Source organism: Bidens hawaiensis, unplaced genomic scaffold, assembly GCF_021521415.1.
Source record: "Bidens hawaiensis isolate Kalapana, Puna unplaced genomic scaffold, B.hawaiensis_p1.1 tig00060001_1, whole genome shotgun sequence".
NCBI lineage: Eukaryota > Viridiplantae > Streptophyta > Magnoliopsida > Asterales > Asteraceae > Bidens > Bidens hawaiensis.
Window position 1 is genome coordinate 33522 of NW_027500814.1, and position 17337 is coordinate 50858.

Genomic DNA, 17337 nt, shown 5'->3' on the forward strand with positions numbered 1-17337 from the left:
ATAGTGCGATTGCATGGTGTGCCTAAAACAATAACCTCAGACCGGGATGTCAAGTTTGTGGGACACTTTTGGAAGACATTGTGGAGGCAGTTGGGTTTGCGTCTGAATTTAAGTAGCGCCCACCATCTCTAAAGTGATGGGCAGGCGGAGGTCACAAATCGCAGTTTAGGAAATTTGTTGCGCAACCTTGTTGGGTCTAATCCGAAACAATGGGATTTAGTTCTTCCACAAGCCGAGTTTGGTTACAATCAGTCTACTCACAGGTCTACGGGTATGACTCCTTTTCTGATCATTTATGGGCGTAATCCGTTTACACCGTTGGACCTTGCACCGTTTTCTACAACAGAACACTTCAGTGCGGAAGGTGAAGATCGGGCTGCGCAAATCAAGTTAATACACCAGCAGGTTCATGAACAAATTGCCAATAACGATATTGTCTATCAGCGTAGGGCGAATTTAAAGCAGAGAAAGGTGGTGTTTAAGGAGGGTGATCTTGTCTGGATACATCTTAGTAAAGATCGTTTTCCTGGTGGTCGTGCGAGTAAGTTACACCCGCGCGCAGATGGTCTATTCAAGTTGTTGGAAAATATCAATGACAGCTCATACAAAATCGATTTGCCGGGCCTTTATAATGTCTCTGCTACTTTCAATATATCCGACTTGTCTCCTTATGTGCCAGAAATGGTTGATCCGTTCGACTCGAGGACGAGTCTCTTCAAAGAGGGGAGAATGATGCAATCAATGGTCCAATCCATGTTTGTGTTAACCCATTGGGCCAGACCGATTCAGCAGGCCCAAATCGAAGCCCAACAGGCCCAGACTTATACATGGAGCAAGAACAGCAGATGGAGGAAGGCCCAATGGGGGGGGGGGGGGTCGGCTGGTGACTTGCAGAACAAGCTGGAACATTATATTAATTTAAGTCTTTATTTTTTTTAGTCTTTGGATTTATCTATGATTGTGTTTCCTTTTATTTAGGTTTAGGATTTACCTTTAAATACTCTGTTTATTTTCATTGTTAGGGGATTGATTTTCTTTTTAATATACAAATAAGTTCCAGCTTTTATTCGTGTGTTTAATTCCGACGTGATTGCGTGAGAAACTGCATCACATGCGGTTGACTCAAGGATCTAGCTTTGAGGTGGTGAAGAAGGCTAACCCGTGTCGTGCTTATTATGTGCCCCATTAGTAAAAATAATCCAAAAGGAAATTAGGTAACATGACATGACCACATGATCACATGTTGTGTACTCTAGGCTGAGCCATTCTTCAACCCATAGATTTTTATTGATTTTATAAATTGAAAATTGAAATATTTTATTTGATATTCCATTCCAAGTCGATACACACAAACTATTATTCAAAACACAAGATTTCATCGTTACATGGTATTGAATAATTGATAAATGATAATGTAATCATGTTTAACCAACCAGTGACACTTTAATTTATTCAAACAGTTATATATCTATTCCAATGCTGTCAAATAAAAAAGAATTTGAAATTCCTTCCTAAACTAGACTCCAAAATCCTGAAAGTCCGAATAACACAGATGTACATGTACCCTCAAAGCAAAAGACAAACATGTCCCTAAACATGGCCACCCTTTACCCTTTGTCCGTATCTTCACTAACCTTTCACGTGACCCTCCACAACCGTAGTAGCAGGTAACCAGGGGCAAGAATGTCATGGAATTTTTTGAAAATAGAGGAAAACAAAATGCTTCAATAGTTTTTAGACGAGAATTTAAACTCTTTAGGTTTCTAGGCGGTCTGTCATTTGAAATGACGGATCCTAACATCGTTACATACTATGTCAGTGATTGTCTAGTGAGTTGAACAATTTCTATTTGTTCTGCCATTTGAGGCGAAACGTGTGTGAACTGTCCAACTTACCAAGACAAAACAATGACATAGCATGCAATGATGTTAGGATCTTCTATTTCAAATGACAGATTGTATGCTATTTCAAATGACAGATCGTCTAGAAACCGAAACAATTTCGTTTCTCTCCTAGAAACCATCGAAACATTTCATTTTCTCCTATGTAAAAAAAAATTCAAGAATGTCATTACAATAAAACAAACTCCGTAATCAGGGGCAATAATGTCATTACAATAAAACCGGCACGTGGTAAGGATGATGCAGATTTATCAAACTGTAATGAATCAACGGCTAATGGCATGTTCTCTTGATCGGGGCTGCATTTAGATTCATGGGGTGGAAGCGCGCTATACATAATGGCACGCAATACAGCGGATACTGTTGGAATGTATGCCGTTTTGTTCCTTGCAAGCAGCCACGTTAGACCCATGAGCTGGCAGTCACGTGTCATTATCTTGCTCGCTCGATCATCTTCGTGATGGCTTTTTCTTGTTCCGTTTTGGCCGTCGTCATTTAACTGTGATGTTAAGTTGTTCAACAGGGTATTTTAGTCTTTATGGTTATCAATCATTGTTTTTTAATTAAAAATTAAAAAGGTTTGAACTAAATTTGACCAAATATGATTAGACGGGGTTAGTTTAAAAGCACCTTTGATATAAAAATAATAATGCACTTGTCAAATATTCAGGCAAAAACGTTTTTGTGGGAATTGATTTATTAATCAATTAATTAGATTTCAAAAATGACAATCATGCTTATATTTTTATTTTTTATTTTTCAAATGGGATTTTAAAAGTTGAAATTATAAGCTTCTGGTTGATAATAACTACTAGTAATTAGTTACTATATAATCAATGATATCTTAACTTTCACTTTGTTAATGATAGCATTTCACTCTTATGAAAAAATAACTATGTTTGTTCATAACTTTCACTTTTATCGTTCTAAATAATTTGCAAACACTATGACTTTGTTATAATAATTAGTCAGTTGTTCATTATAGACATACGGAATTACTTTTTGTTAAAGCGAGATTGTCTTTGGAAACGACAATGAAAGTTACATATTATATAGCTAGTATGAATGAATTATTATTGACCAATAAATTTCAATTTTTGAGTAATTAAGTCTAAATAGCATTTTATAATATATAGGGAAAGATTAATGTACAAATGTATTTAACGTGCTAATTGTAAGAATCCAATAGAGCAATTATATATACAAGTAAAGTAATGATGTAATTACACCGTAGAGTATATGGTGTAATTACATCATTACCCTATTTGTATATATAATTACTCTACTTGATTATTATAATTTGCATGCTAATTTTATTTGTATCTGATTCAAACCTTATGTATTTTTTTTTTGAAATATACAAACTTAAAACTTTGTTGATGAAAATTGAATAAATGTGTTTTGCCAATTTACCAATTGGCCCTTTTGAATTCATATACATTGTAGTTATTCACACTACTACAAATTTCCTAAAGTTCGTTTCAAATGTATATTAAAATTAACCATATAAAACTCCTAGAAATTAAAACATCAGGAAGGGTATATTAGTAAATTAACAAGACAACAAACAAATCAGTGGCGACTGGCGACCGTATGAAGTAAAATAAAATAGTTACCTTGTGCAAAGCACCGAGACACTTTGTGCAACCGGAATACGATGAATTCCGACAATTCTTCTCCAGGTTTCTTACAGCAGCTGTCGGAGTTGCATTACGAGACATCTTCGTAATATTAAACGCTGCGGGACAACTAAGCGAACCGATCTGATGCAACCAAATACCACAAAAGCACAAGACAACATCACATGATGCATTAGGCTGAGGTATATGAATGTTACGGCTCTGCAACGAGCTTTGATGTGACTCAGATGGTGCTAAGGATGTGACTCGACAACCTTTATTCAGTGCGTAATTGGTGTTTCAAAGAGGGGAAGATGTCGACTTGGTTTTGTACTTTAGTCAAAGATGTAATTGCCTAAAATTAAAATTCGGAAAAGGTTTTATGTTGAGAATGATCGATTTACTATTCAACCATACATCAAGTATATATCCCTTACTCGCTTTCTATTGTGTACCATTTTCTTATTTAGTAACCCTTATGCAAATACTTAAACTCACTGCTGCTTACTTGAAACTCCAAGATTAAAAATTATTTTTTGAGTCTTTTTAATTTCAAAATAAGTATGATTTTCTTCAGCCTTTCAGAGTATGGAACCAAAAATGGATTAAAAAAAAACATTTTGTACCAGAACGTGATGTTAATCCATCACAACCTCTACGGCAAACACATTGAAAATATCGTATCAAGAGTATTTTTAACACCGTGATAGACAGATCCAAATTGAAAGACAAAGAAAGATGTAGACGTATATTGTTAATTAACGAACGGATATACAACATAAAACGAATAGAAACAAAATAGTAAAACTAGAAAGCATTTATATGCATTGAACAACCAACTACAAAATTTCGTCTAGTTGAAATTTCTAAACGATATACTCCGAATATTACAAGTACGTAAATCTTGAATGTTATAGCTTTAGTAGTCATGATTGCCTTGTGCTTATGCAACGATCACTACATATTTCTTTTTTTTTATGAATAGTTAAATCAATTACTTAGATGGGTTGATTGGCCGTAAGTTTTCAACTTTGGCACACACGTGCACACGTACAAACACACACATACATACATATATATATATATAAAGAATATGTATATAAAGTGCTTTATATTATTATTTATAGAGGGAGGGTAGCAAAGCTACCCACGAACCCCTTATCCGACCCGCGGATCGCCAAAAGACATCCGTGCAAGAAATATGTGGATTGGTAAAGCCATCCACAACCCAAGACACTGCGGAGCTCCGTCATAATCCGCGGATGGTCACGCAAGCATCCGCGAAAGGAATCCACAGACAACTTAAGGGACTCATCACACGTATGATCCCCACGTGATATGGAACAGCAGTTGTAACAAACTATTTCTAGAAGATTTCCTCAAAACCTCCTTATAGCGACATCGGCCAATGGAAAGAGGACACCTAGACACGTAATGGCCATCCCATGACGTGCACAGATGATGGCTACACCATAAACGGGTCCAGGTTGTCACATCCAATAAAAGCCTGACACGTGTCCTTCAGGCAGAGAAGGAATAACTTGATAGTGACAACTCCACCAATCACCTTCCCTCCACCCTCGGCTATAAATACGAAGATCATCTCTTCAAGGTATTCATTCACACTCTCAAGCCTTAAGCAATTACATATTGTGTCTTACTTCACTCTGATCAAAGTATGATACTTATTCTCACGCCGGAGGGTGGTTACGGGAAGACCCCCCACTCTGTCCTTCCCGTAACGAGACTCAATGGTGTTATGTTTTGCAGGCATCAGCTTGGATCTGTTCTCATCACTTTACTATACTCACATCTGGAGAAATCCCCAGTCGGACTACCCAGTTCGAACTAGTGTTTCTGTAACATCTCGAAATTTCTAAAGTAATATTTATTATATTATTTTGTCGGGTGAAATAAACGAGTTAGTGGAACGATAATAATAATAGCAAAATATGAAGACTTAGTAGGATAATTAGATGGGATTAGATATGGACCAAAAGGAAATATGGGCCTTCGGTCCATGGGCTTAAGGGAGTATAAATACCCCCTTAAACCCCAATCATTTCCATTCCATCCATTTATCCATCCTAATCTCTACACACTCCAAAACACACACAACCCGAACCAAGATCCAAAGGCGAGGACCCGAGCTCGTTGGTGCTAGATCATCGTGACGAACCAAAGCAACAAGACCAGCTCGTGTTCGTAGTTCGACTCATTTACGGTACGTTTATATCGAGAACTTGTTCGTTTAGGTTTGGATTAGTATAGAAATGATATATCTGTGTTTGTATGGTAAAAACGAATCCAACAAAGCTAAACTTACTGAAAATGGATATGATTTGATGGGTTAATCGATTGATAAAAGAACCCGTAACCTATATGCCTAAATCGCACCCTTTAAACATCGATGTTAGGTCGATTTGATGGTTAGGGTTTGTAGGCGCTGGTCAGACGATTCCGTGGATACCTAAATCGAGTTATTTGGTTAAGAAACGAAGATGATTAAGGGATTTAAGGACGAACAGTACCTGCAGCTGGACAACTTCGCCTGCAAGCTAAGTTCGCCTGATGAACTTCGCCTGCAAAGCTAAGTTCGCCTGATGACAACTTCGCTGCAAAGCTAAGTTCGCCTGATGACAACTTCGCCTGCAAAGCTAAGTTCGCCTGATGACAACTTCGCTGCAAAGCTAAGTTCGCCTGATGACAACTTCGCCTGCAAAGCTAAGTTCGCCTGATGACAACTTCGCCTGCAAAGCTAAGTTCGCCTAAGGTTTAACTTCGCCTAAAGCTAAGTTCGCCTAAGGTTTAACTTCGCCTAAAGCTAAGTTCGCCTAAGGTTTAACTTCGCCTAAAGCTAAGTTCGCCTAAGGTTTAACTTCCCTTAAAGTCAAGTTCGATTAGAAAATAAATTAAAAACGATAAGTAAAAGTAAGCTAATACTAGGCCACCAGATTAAATCAGGCGAGTATTGATGCGTGTAACTTATACAGTCAGCCGAGCTCAGTTAAAGAAGGGATTTACAACTATCGGAGGAAGAAGCAGAGTTCAGGTGAGTTTCTAGCCCCATTTATGTGTTATGTTTTCGGGGCTGTGTGCATACTCAATATGTTTGTTAATACGCTTATCCTAAGAGATAAGTGTATGCCTTATGTGAATAATGTGAAATGTATGAATGATGGCTTGACGGTACGTGAACGATCTTCGGATATTGCACGTACTGTCAGGTTGTAACGCTAAGTATAAGGTAAGTATGATATGTATGCGTATGTGTATGAATGTAATAAAGTTAATAAAAGCAGGAAAGGATGGATGTACGGTAACGAAGAGGGAATCGAACCCTACTAATATTCGAGAACTAGGGAACCGAACCCTACTAATATTCGAGGAAAGAGGGAACCGAGCCCTAATAATACTCGAGGAAAGAGGGTACCGAGCCCTAATAATACTCGAGGAAGGAGGGTACCGAGCCCTAATAATACTCGAGGAAGGAGGGTACCAAGCCCTAATAATACTCGAGGAATGTAGGGCGTAATGCTCTTTATAACGTAAGATATGAAAGTAAGTTAATACAAAAGAAAGTATGAAAGTATGAATGAAAGAATATAAGTTTATGTGTATTGTATAGTGTATGATTAACTAGAACTCACTCAGCGTAGCTGACTTTTAGTATGCACGCAGGTGAGTAGAATGAGACAGCTAGCTTTAGCGGGCACATGGTGGGCGAATAGGAGACTGGCATCTGAAGACTCAAGATGTTTTAATATAATTGACGTTTATTTTGAAAGACAAGAATGTTTAATTAAGGCAAGTTTTGGATTGTTGTAACGTTTCATGAAAGTTTTTATATTCCGCGAAAGTTTTAATGAACTCTGATTTGTAAGAACTGTGTTTATGAGTAAATCCGACGCTAAAGTAGGGCCACCGGGTTCGGGGCCTTACAAGTTGGTATAAGAGCATAAGTTCGAGTGATTTAAGCATCCTACATGCTTAGACTCGAACAGAGAATGAGATTTAAAATGAGAAAGAAAGAAGATGCCAGTTCAAGATAGCCATGTGTCACTCAAGCAAGCTCAGTAAAGGTAAAGTGTATGGTAAATGGTGTATGTTAATGTTGGCTTATTTGCTAAATGAAGAATGAGTGCAGGTTAGGGATAGGATTAATTGATCTTAACTGATTAACTGTTTAAGAGTATAAACAATCACAAGTGAAATCATGAAGGGAAGTATGTAGAACCTGAGGAGTAACGCAAATAGTTAATTACACTTGATCAACGTCATTAACTACTTACTTACAAATCATGTGCTAAATAATTCCTAGAGTGATGACGTTTGTGTTTTCCCTTTTAGAATACTAATGGCTGGAGCTGGAGAAATTGTTGGAACTGGAGGTCGCACTGGACGTTGTGGCAGGCCTCGTCTTGTCCGGCAACCCTCGGTAGAAGAAGCTTCCAACACCGGAGACGAAGGAGGCGCAGCTGGAGGAAACTCGAGCAACAACGAAGGACATCAACTTGACCCTGCTGTTCTAGCTGCCATTGCCCAAGCTGTGGCAACTGCCATGAAGACTGGGAATCCCGAAGGATCTGCTGGAAGAATTGCTGAAGGATCAGGAGAGAATGGTTGGAAGGATGGTGAGAGAGGGAAGGGTGACTCGAGTGAAGTTGGATCTGTCAAGGTTGGTGATGGAAAGAGAGGTCGAGGTGGGTGTAACTACAAGTCCTTCAAAGGATGTGACCCGCCGAAGCTGACTGGTTTGGGAGACGCAATCGCTACTCTCCAATGGATAACCACTATGGACAAGATTATCCGCATTAGCGAATGCCGTCCCGACCAAGCTGTGGGTTATGCTACTCAGTCATTTGAGGAAGAAGCTATGTATTGGTGGGAAAGTGTGGAGCAGAGAAAGACTAGGGATGAGATCAAGGCGTTGAGATGGGACGATCTGAAAGAGTTGGTGATGAAGAAGTTGTGTGCAGATGCCGAGGTTGAAAGGACGGAGATGAAGTTCCTGAATTTAAAGGCCGGTATGATGACGCGTCGTGAGTATACTACTGAATTCAACCGACTAACTAGGTTGGTGCCTGATATGGTTGACACTGAGGTCAAGAGAATCAAATGTTATGTGAGGGGATTGCCACAAAAAGTCCGCATGTTAGTCAGGACAAATAAACCTGCTACTTTTGACTCTGCTGTTGAACTTGCAGAAGTGGTTTATGCTGACCTGGCTTAGGACGATGTGGTGGTGGAGGAAAAGAAGGAGAAGAAATGGGCTACCTCTGCTAAGCGGTCTGGCGAGATGGTGACAACAACTGATGGGAGGAAGGCCAAGGTTGGGAACAAGGATGCATGTAAGACGTGTGGGCAAGTGCACCAGGGAGAATGCAGGACTGGGACAGACAGGTGCTATCGGTGTGGAAAGAGTGGGCATTACTCTCGAGAATGCCCTGATCGTCCAAAGTGCTTCAAATGCGGAAAAGCTGACCACATGGCTAGGGATTGCAAGGAATCAGGGGCGGGAGGTGCGAAAGGATAATTACTTGGGGAAACTGCAGAGAGGAACACTTGATGAAGGAATAATTGCTCATGCAATGGTTTTATTAAATTACATTTGCTTAAGAACTTGTTTTGGGTTAAGGTTTAAAACTTATGTTTATCAGTGACGTGTAATATATATTGAGTTTGGTTATGAATGATTATTATGTTATGATGAAATGTTGTTTTAGCCAATAGTGTTAAAAGTACTAATCGAAGCCTTGGAAGGATGAGATGAGTCTTGGTACATCGAGGGTCTCATGGACAAGCTACCTTAAATAGCTAAAACACATGACCACCATTCGATGGCTGCAAAGTCGGGAGTAAGAAGGATAACTCAGAAAGCAGAGGTGAATCAATAAAGTGTGCGATTATAAAGAAAAAGGTATTCCTTTTACAAAGGTATTCCTTTTAAAGAAATAAGCTAGGTTTCGGGGACGAAACCTCTTTAAGGAGGGAAGACTTGTAACATCCCGAAATTTCTAAAGTAATATTTATTATATTATTTTGTCGGGTGAAATAAACGAGTTAGTGGAACGATAATAATAATAGCAAAATATGAAGACTTAGTAGGATAATTAGATGGGATTAGATATGGACCAAAAGGAAATATGGGCCTTCGGTCCATGGGCTTAAGGGAGTATAAATACCCCCTTAAACCCCAATCCTTTCCATTCCATCCATTTATCCGTCCTAATCTCTACACACTCCAAAACACACACAACCCGAACCAAGATCCAAAGGCGAGGACCCGAGCTCGTTGGTGCAGATCGTCGTGACGAACCAAAGCAACAAGACCAGCTCGTGTTCGTAGTTCGACTCATTTACGGTACGTTTATATCGAGAACTTGTTCGTTTAGGTTTGGATTAGTATAGAAATGATATATCTGTGTTTGTATGGTAAAAACGAATCCAACAAGGCTAAACTTACTGAAAATGGATATGATTTGATGGGTTAATAGATTGATAAAAGAACCCGTAACCTATATGCCTAAATCGCACCCTTTAAACATCGATGTTAGGTCGATTTGATGGTTGGGGTTTGTAGGCGCTGGTCAGACGATTCCGTGGATACCTAAATCAAGTTATTTGGTTAAGAAACGAAGATGATTAAGGGATTTAAGGACGAACAGTACCTGCAGCTGGACAACTTCGCCTGCAAGCTAAGTTCGCCTGATGAATTTCGCCTGCAAAGCTAAGTTCGCCTGATGACAACTTCGCTGCAAAGCTAAGTTCGCCTGATGACAACTTCGCCTGCAAAGCTAAGTTCGCCTGATGACAACTTCGCTGCAAAGCTAAGTTCGCCTGATGACAACTTCGCCTGCAAAGCTAAGTTCGCCTGATGACAACTTCGCCTGCAAAGCTAAGTTCGCCTAAGGTTTAACTTCGCCTAAAGCTAAGTTCGCCTAAGGTTTAACTTCGCCTAAAGCTAAGTTCGCCTAAGGTTTAACTTCGCCTAAAGCTAAGTTCGCCTAAGGTTTAACTTCGCTTAAAGTCAAGTTCGATTAGAAAATAAATTAAAAACGATAAGTAAAAGTAAGCTAATACTAGGCCACCATATTAAATCAGGCGAGTATTGATGCGTGTAACTTATACAGTCAGCCGAGCTCAGTTAAAGAAGGGATTTACAACTATCGGAGGAAGAAGCAGAGTTCAGGTGAGTTTCTAGCCCCATTTATGTGTTATGTTTTCGGGGCTGTGTGCATACTCAATATGTTTGTTAATACGCTTATCCTAAGAGATAAGTGCATGCCTTATGTGAATAATGTGAAATGTATGAATGATGGCTTGACGGTACGTGAACGATCTTCGGATATTGCACGTACTGTCAGGTTGTAACGCTAAGTATAAGGTAAGTATGATATGTATGCGTATGTGTATGAATGTAATAAAGTTAATAAAAGCAGGAAAGGATGGATGTACGGTAACGAAGAGGGAATCGAACCCTACTAATATTCGAGAACTAGGGAACCGAACCCTACTAATATTCGAGGAAAGAGGGAACCGAGCCCTAATAATACTCGAGGAAAGAGGGTACCGAGCCCTAATAATACTCGAGGAAGGAGGGTACCGAGCCCTAATAATACTCGAGGAAGGAGGGTACCAAGCCCTAATAATACTCGAGGAATGTAGGGCGTAATGCTCTTTATAACGTAAGATATGAAAGTAAGTTAATACAAAAGAAAGTATGAAAGTATGAAAGTATGAATGAAAGAATATAAGTTTATGTGTATTGTATAGTGTATGATTAACTAGAACTCACTCAGCGTAGCTGACTTTTAGTATGCACGCATGTGAGTAGAATGAGACAGCTAGCTTTAGCGGGCACATGGTGGGCGAATAGGAGACTGGCATCTGAAGACTCAAGATGTTTTAATGTAATTGACGTTTATTTTGAAAGACAAGAATGTTTAATTAAGGCAAGTTTTGGATTGTTGTAACGTTTCATGAAAGTTTTTATATTCCGCGAAAGTTTTAATAAACTCTAATTTGTAAGAACTGTGTTTATGAGTAAATCCGACGCTAAAGTAGGGCCACCGGGTTCGGGGCCTTACAGTTTCTTCATTGGCGCCATCCGGTTTTAACTAGATACACGGTTTCCTACGGTTTTTTTTTCGATTCACAGTAATCTGAAGATGAGCTAGAACCAACAGCCATCTGCTGCTCCATCAAGGCCCCGTCGTACTGAAATTCTGGACGAATCAGTCCATGAAGGACAGGTGTCGGAGGAACTTCGCTGGGCATTTGAACTCCGGTCTTAAACAATAGAACCAGAGAAGTTCCAAGGTTTAACGACTTTGCACCACGCAGGAACACCAGAACCCCGGTCCAGGAAGACTGGACCGGAGAGTTCTCAAGGCACAAAGTCACCGAGATACAGCGGACCACTCAAACTCCGGTTCTGGAAGACGGGGCTAGAGAATTTCCCATATATGATGGGGATGAAACGAGAGCTTATCAGGCCAGATCTGGTAAAAGCATCCTCACCGCATAAGAGTGGTACAAACAAGAAAAACACCGGCTGAAAGAGGAGTATGAGCGAAGAGTAAGGCGAGATCAGGTCCAAGCCAAGACGTTAACGTACGACTCGCCATCCCCGCCTCCGCCACCAATACGACGCACTCAAGATCTAGATTTGGAAGACAACTCTAGATCAGCTGGTCGTTCAATGGCAAAGAGCCGCGAAAGAAGTTATCACACTCAGCATACTCCATCCCACAGAACCCCATGGGATACCAGACAGAAAGAAATGTTTCAGGAGGAAGATTACGCGAGTGATGGTAGTTGGGACTATGGTAGGGAAACCTCTAGTCGTCCCAAGCCGTCAGTCAAACATGCTGAGTAATTCAGCGATGCGGAGGAAGACTTCACCAAGCCATACCGCCCCGCTGCATTCGCGGAAAAATCGAAGTTCATTCGGCGGATAGCAACCGCCCCTTTCCTAACTAACATAAAGATCCTGAGCAATTTGGGAAAATACAATGGGATGACTGATCCAAGGGATCACCTGTTGAACTTCACAGCGGTTGGGGGAGTAAGCGGATGGACCCTGCCCTATTGGTGTCATATGTTTGCATTGACACTAACAGGAGCAGCCAGAGAATGGTTTGAGAAACTACCGGACGGTCAAATTAGTAGCTGGGACGATCTGGTAGCAAAGTTCTCGCAGCATTTCAGTCAGCAACGCAAGCATACCAGAGATGCGTCGGAAATCCTGAGTGTTGTCCGACGAGATAACGAATCTCTGGAAAACTTCATCACCAGGTTCAACAACGAGAGCCTGAATATTGGTGGAATCAGTGACGATATGCTGCGGGGGAGGGGGGGGGGGCGTTCCGGGTAAACACAAGGAGCCCCAAAATGGTCAGATGTTTGACAGGCCGGGACGGAATGCCCCAGACCTGGGACGCGATCATGTCCGCGGCTAAGGTCTTTGCAGCCACGGAAAAGTTGCTAGTGCGAGAGGCACCCAAACAGTAAGCAAGAACCGAGCCGTAGAACACTCAGTCGAAAAGGGAAGAGAAGGGTTCAATATGGTTAAGGATACAACCCCCGGAAAGCTCTTTCAAACAGTTTGATGCCAGATCACTGATCAGGCAGAAATAAAAGGATAGAGTAGCGGGCAAGTCCGACCGACAACATTGGACACCCTTAAAGAAGACCCCATTTGAAATCTTAACAACAAAGAATATCGAATTCAGGAAACCTCAACCGCTGGTCAAGCGAGTAAACCTGAATCCGAACAAGCATTGCATGTTCCACGAGGACATCGGACATTACACGAATGAATGCATAAGCTTGAAAAATGAGATCAAGGCCGCTATCAAGTCTGGAAAACTTGATCATCTGCTTAAAAACGTGCGACAAGGTCCGCGGAAGAACGCAGTTCCCGCAGACTAGGGTCCCCCGCGAAAGCAGATTAAGGATTTGAATGTGCACATGATCTAAGGGGGACCCCCTCGGAAGTTCAAGCGGAGGGAAGCAGACGAAAATAAGTGGAAAATGAACCTGTGGTTTTTCCAAGGGTAAAAGGAGGGCCATGCATGAAGCAACCTCTAATCGTCACGGCTCTGTTCAGTCACTATCGGTCTCAATACGTCTTCTTCGATACTAGAAGTACGTCTGATAGAATGTACGAACAGTGTTTTGAGCAGCTAGACGAAGAAGACAAGGCCAAGTTGAAACATGTACACGCCTCAGTCTCTGGATTCGGGTACGAGGTTATGCACCCCAAGGGGGTCATAACATTCCCAGTCACACTGAGTGACGGGATCCACTTAAGGACCGATGATGTCGAGTTCCTTGTCCTACCCGCGAGATCCAAGCATGACATAATCCTAGGGCGGGAAGCAATTGGAGACTTCAACGCTAACCCCTCCACAGCAAACGGTGCAGTGGGTGTTCCCACACGAGCAGGGGTAGCAATCATCCGAGTCAACAAACATTGCTACGCCACAGAGGGATCGAAGCCTGCGAAGGTACCTAAGAAAGCACTGCGGACGGAACCCAAAAAATGTGTGGTTAATCCGGAACATCCGGAACAAACTATCACAATCGGGGCCACTATCTCAGAAACGGTGTGCGTCTTCCTGAAACAGCTGCTGATCAAAAACGTAGATATCTTCGCCTGGAAGCCTTCCGATATGACAGGCATTCCACGAGATATTTCAGAACATCAGCTGTGGGTCAACCCGGCGTATACACCGATCGTTCAGAAAAAAAGGAAGATGGGTCCCGAACAAACGAAAGCCATGAACGAGCAGGTGCAGGATCTGTTGAATGCAGGGATCATTCGCGAGATTCAATACCAAACCTGGGTTGCAAACCCAATAATGGTCTCTAAAAGCAATAGCTCGTGGCGGATGTGCATCGATTTTAAGGACCTGAACAAGGCCTGCCCCAAGGATTGTTACCCGCTTCCAGAGATTGACCTCAAAGTGGATGTAGTGGCACCCTTCAAATTCAATTGTTTTCTAGATGCTTACAAGGGTTACCACCAGATACGCATGGCAGCCCGTGAAGAAGACAAAACCGCTTTTCGAACTGACCAAGGCACATTCTGTTACAAGATGATGCCATTCGGTCTAAAATACACGGGAGCCACGTATCAGCGGTTAATGGAAAATACTTTCCGAGGTCAAATCGGAAAATACCTGGTCGTCAAGAGTGTAGAGGAAGACCAAATGCTTTGATACATTGAAGACGTTTTCTCCACACTCAGAAAGATAAACATGAAACTTAAGACTTCGAAATGCTCTTTTGGCATGGAAGAAGGAAAGTTCCTGGGGGTAATTTTCACCGCGGAGGGTTTCAAAGCAAATCCGGAGAAAGCTCAGGCCATCGCCCAGATGCCCTCCCCGTCTTCACTAAAAGAGGTCCAAACGTTGAATGGAAGATTAGTGGCTCTAAACAGATTCCTGGCAAATCCTGCAGCTAAATCTTACCCATTCGTGTCAACGTTACGGAATTGCCTGAAAAAGGCACATTTCAAATGGACATCGGAAGCAGAAGCAGCATTCCAGGAAGTGAAAAAATGCCTAATGGATTAGACCTTCCAACATTGACTGCACCCCGAGAAGGAGAAACCTTCATATTGTACTTATTCGCTTCAGATATTGAAATTAGGGCAGTCCTCCTAACGGATCGTAAAGCCATCCAAACGCCGATGTATTACGTCAGCAGAACGCTAGCAGATGCTGAAACCCGGTACTCGATGCTTGAAAAACTGGTGCTGGCGCTAGTTTATGTGGCGCGGAGGTTGAAGAGGTACTTCCAAGGCCACCCAATACAAGTTTTGACAGACTACAAGTTGAAAAACGTATTTGCCAAACCTGAATTGTCCGGGAGACTAGCCAAATGGGCAATCGAACTAGGCGAACACTCCATCAAGTACAAGCCTAGACCCGCGATCAAAGGCCAGGTCTTGGCAGACTTTATCACAGAAGTACCCACAGGAAAAGTCCAGGAATGCCTACTTGAACAACAACCCCCGATCCCTTCTGATGAAAGTCAACAATGGACTCTGTTTACGGATGGAGCGTCAAGTGGGGAGGGATCGAACGCGGGTCTGAAATTGATTAATCCAGACGACCAAGAGTTCACCTATGCCATCAAGTTAAACTTCAAAAGCACGAACAATGAAGCCGAGTACGAGGCATTCTTGGCCGGACTGCGGATTGCAAAGAAGCTGGGCGTAAAATTTTTGGAGGCTCGGGTTGATTCTATGCTTATTGCAGGACAGGTCTTAGGGACTTATGAAGCAAAGAATGATGTCATGGCTTCATATCTGTCCCAAGCAAAAGACCTTATGAAACAATTCATCTCATGTAAAGTAGTGCACATCAAAAGAAGTGAGAGTCGACCAGCGGATGCCTTGAGCAAACTGGCATCCACCAGCTTCGAACACATGGGCAGAGACGTCAGAATCGAAGTTCTGGATGCTCCGTCTGTTCCTCAACATCAAGTTCTGGTTATCCAAACAGGAGCAGCATCCTGGATGGAACCAATCCAGACTTACTTGTCCTCCGGCATTCTCCCGGAAGATAAGGCAGAGGCTAGAGAGATCCGTCACAAGGCACTATGCTACCAAATTCATAACGGAATCCTATTCCGGAAATCTTTTCTTGGTCTGCTACTCAGGTGTGTAAACGTCGAAGATGCCAATTATGTAGTCCGAGAAATCCACGAAGGCATCTGCAGGCTACACGCGGGACCAAGGATGGTAGTAGCAAAAATAATGAACACAGGATACTATTGGCCGGGCAACCACACGGACGCCCTCAAAGAAATCCGGAAATGCGATGCCTGTCAACGATATGCACCCCGGAAGTTGCGACCTCAGAACGACCTAGTCCCAGTTACTACGGCATGGCCTTTCCAAAAATGGGCCATAGACATCATGGGACCATTCCCCGAGGCCCCTGGACGAGTGAAGTTCTTATTAGTCGCCATGGACTATTTCACAAAGTGAGTGGAGGCCAAATCACTGACTCATATAACGGCAACGAATGTGAAGAAATTCCTATGGGAATATATTATTTGTCGTTTTGGTCTCCCCCAGACGCTAGTCAGCGATAATGGGACTCAGTTCGCAGATAACAGCCTCCAGGAATGGTTATTTGAATTGCAAATAAAGCAAGTGTTCACATCAGTCGCCCACCCGCAAGCCAATGGACAAGTCGAACGGGCCAATCGAAGCATCAAAGAAGGCATCAAGGCCAGACTGGTAACCAAACGAACTGGGTGGGTCGAAGAATTTCCCCATGTGCTGTGGGCACACCGCACTAGTAAAAAGACGAGCAACTCAGAGACACCATTCAGCCTAACTTATGGCACGGAAGCGGTAATTCCGGCCGAAATTAGTGTCCCATCCGCGCGAATGCTTTTGATTTCCGATAACGAAAAAGAGCTCCGATTGAACCTGGATCTCTTAGAAGAAAGAAGAGAGTTGGCCGCTATACGCGAAAGCAAATACAAGAGCCAATTCCAAAAATATTATGATACGCGGGTGAAAATATGCGAATTCCACAAGGGGAACTATGTCTTCCCGAGCAATGAGGCATCAAATGTCGAATTGCCTGGAAAGTTATCCCCCACATGGGAAGGCCCGTATGAAATAGACGAAATTCTAGGGAAGGGTACTTACAAGTTGAAAATGTTAGATGGCACTCCCATTCCCAGAACGTGGAACGCCGCACAACTACGAAGGTGCTATATCTAAGCTACGTAATTATCTTTTAGGCCTGCGTGCCTCTACACTGGCCTGCGTGCCTTGTTTATTT

The 17337-nt window shown here is 42.0% G+C and overlaps 1 protein-coding gene and 1 pseudogene across 2 annotated transcripts; one reads left to right on the forward strand and one right to left on the reverse strand.

Annotated features, from left to right (window-relative positions):
- Positions 1 to 1989: 1989 nt before the first annotated feature.
- On the reverse strand, positions 1990 to 13333 carry LOC143602879 (putative GPI-anchored protein At4g28100 pseudogene; annotated as a pseudogene). The gene is made up of 3 exons (XR_013147935.1): positions 13240 to 13333; positions 3518 to 3795; positions 1990 to 2400 (listed from the first exon to the last, which is right to left on the reverse strand). The product of XR_013147935.1 is annotated as a putative GPI-anchored protein At4g28100 pseudogene (transcript).
- A 1714-nt stretch (positions 13334 to 15047) lies between these two features.
- LOC143602881 (uncharacterized) lies at positions 15048 to 16526 on the forward strand. The gene has a single exon (XM_077079857.1). The coding sequence runs from the start codon at positions 15048 to 15050 to the stop codon at positions 16524 to 16526; it is 1479 nt and encodes a 492-aa protein (XP_076935972.1).
- The last annotated feature ends 811 nt before the right edge of the window (positions 16527 to 17337 follow it).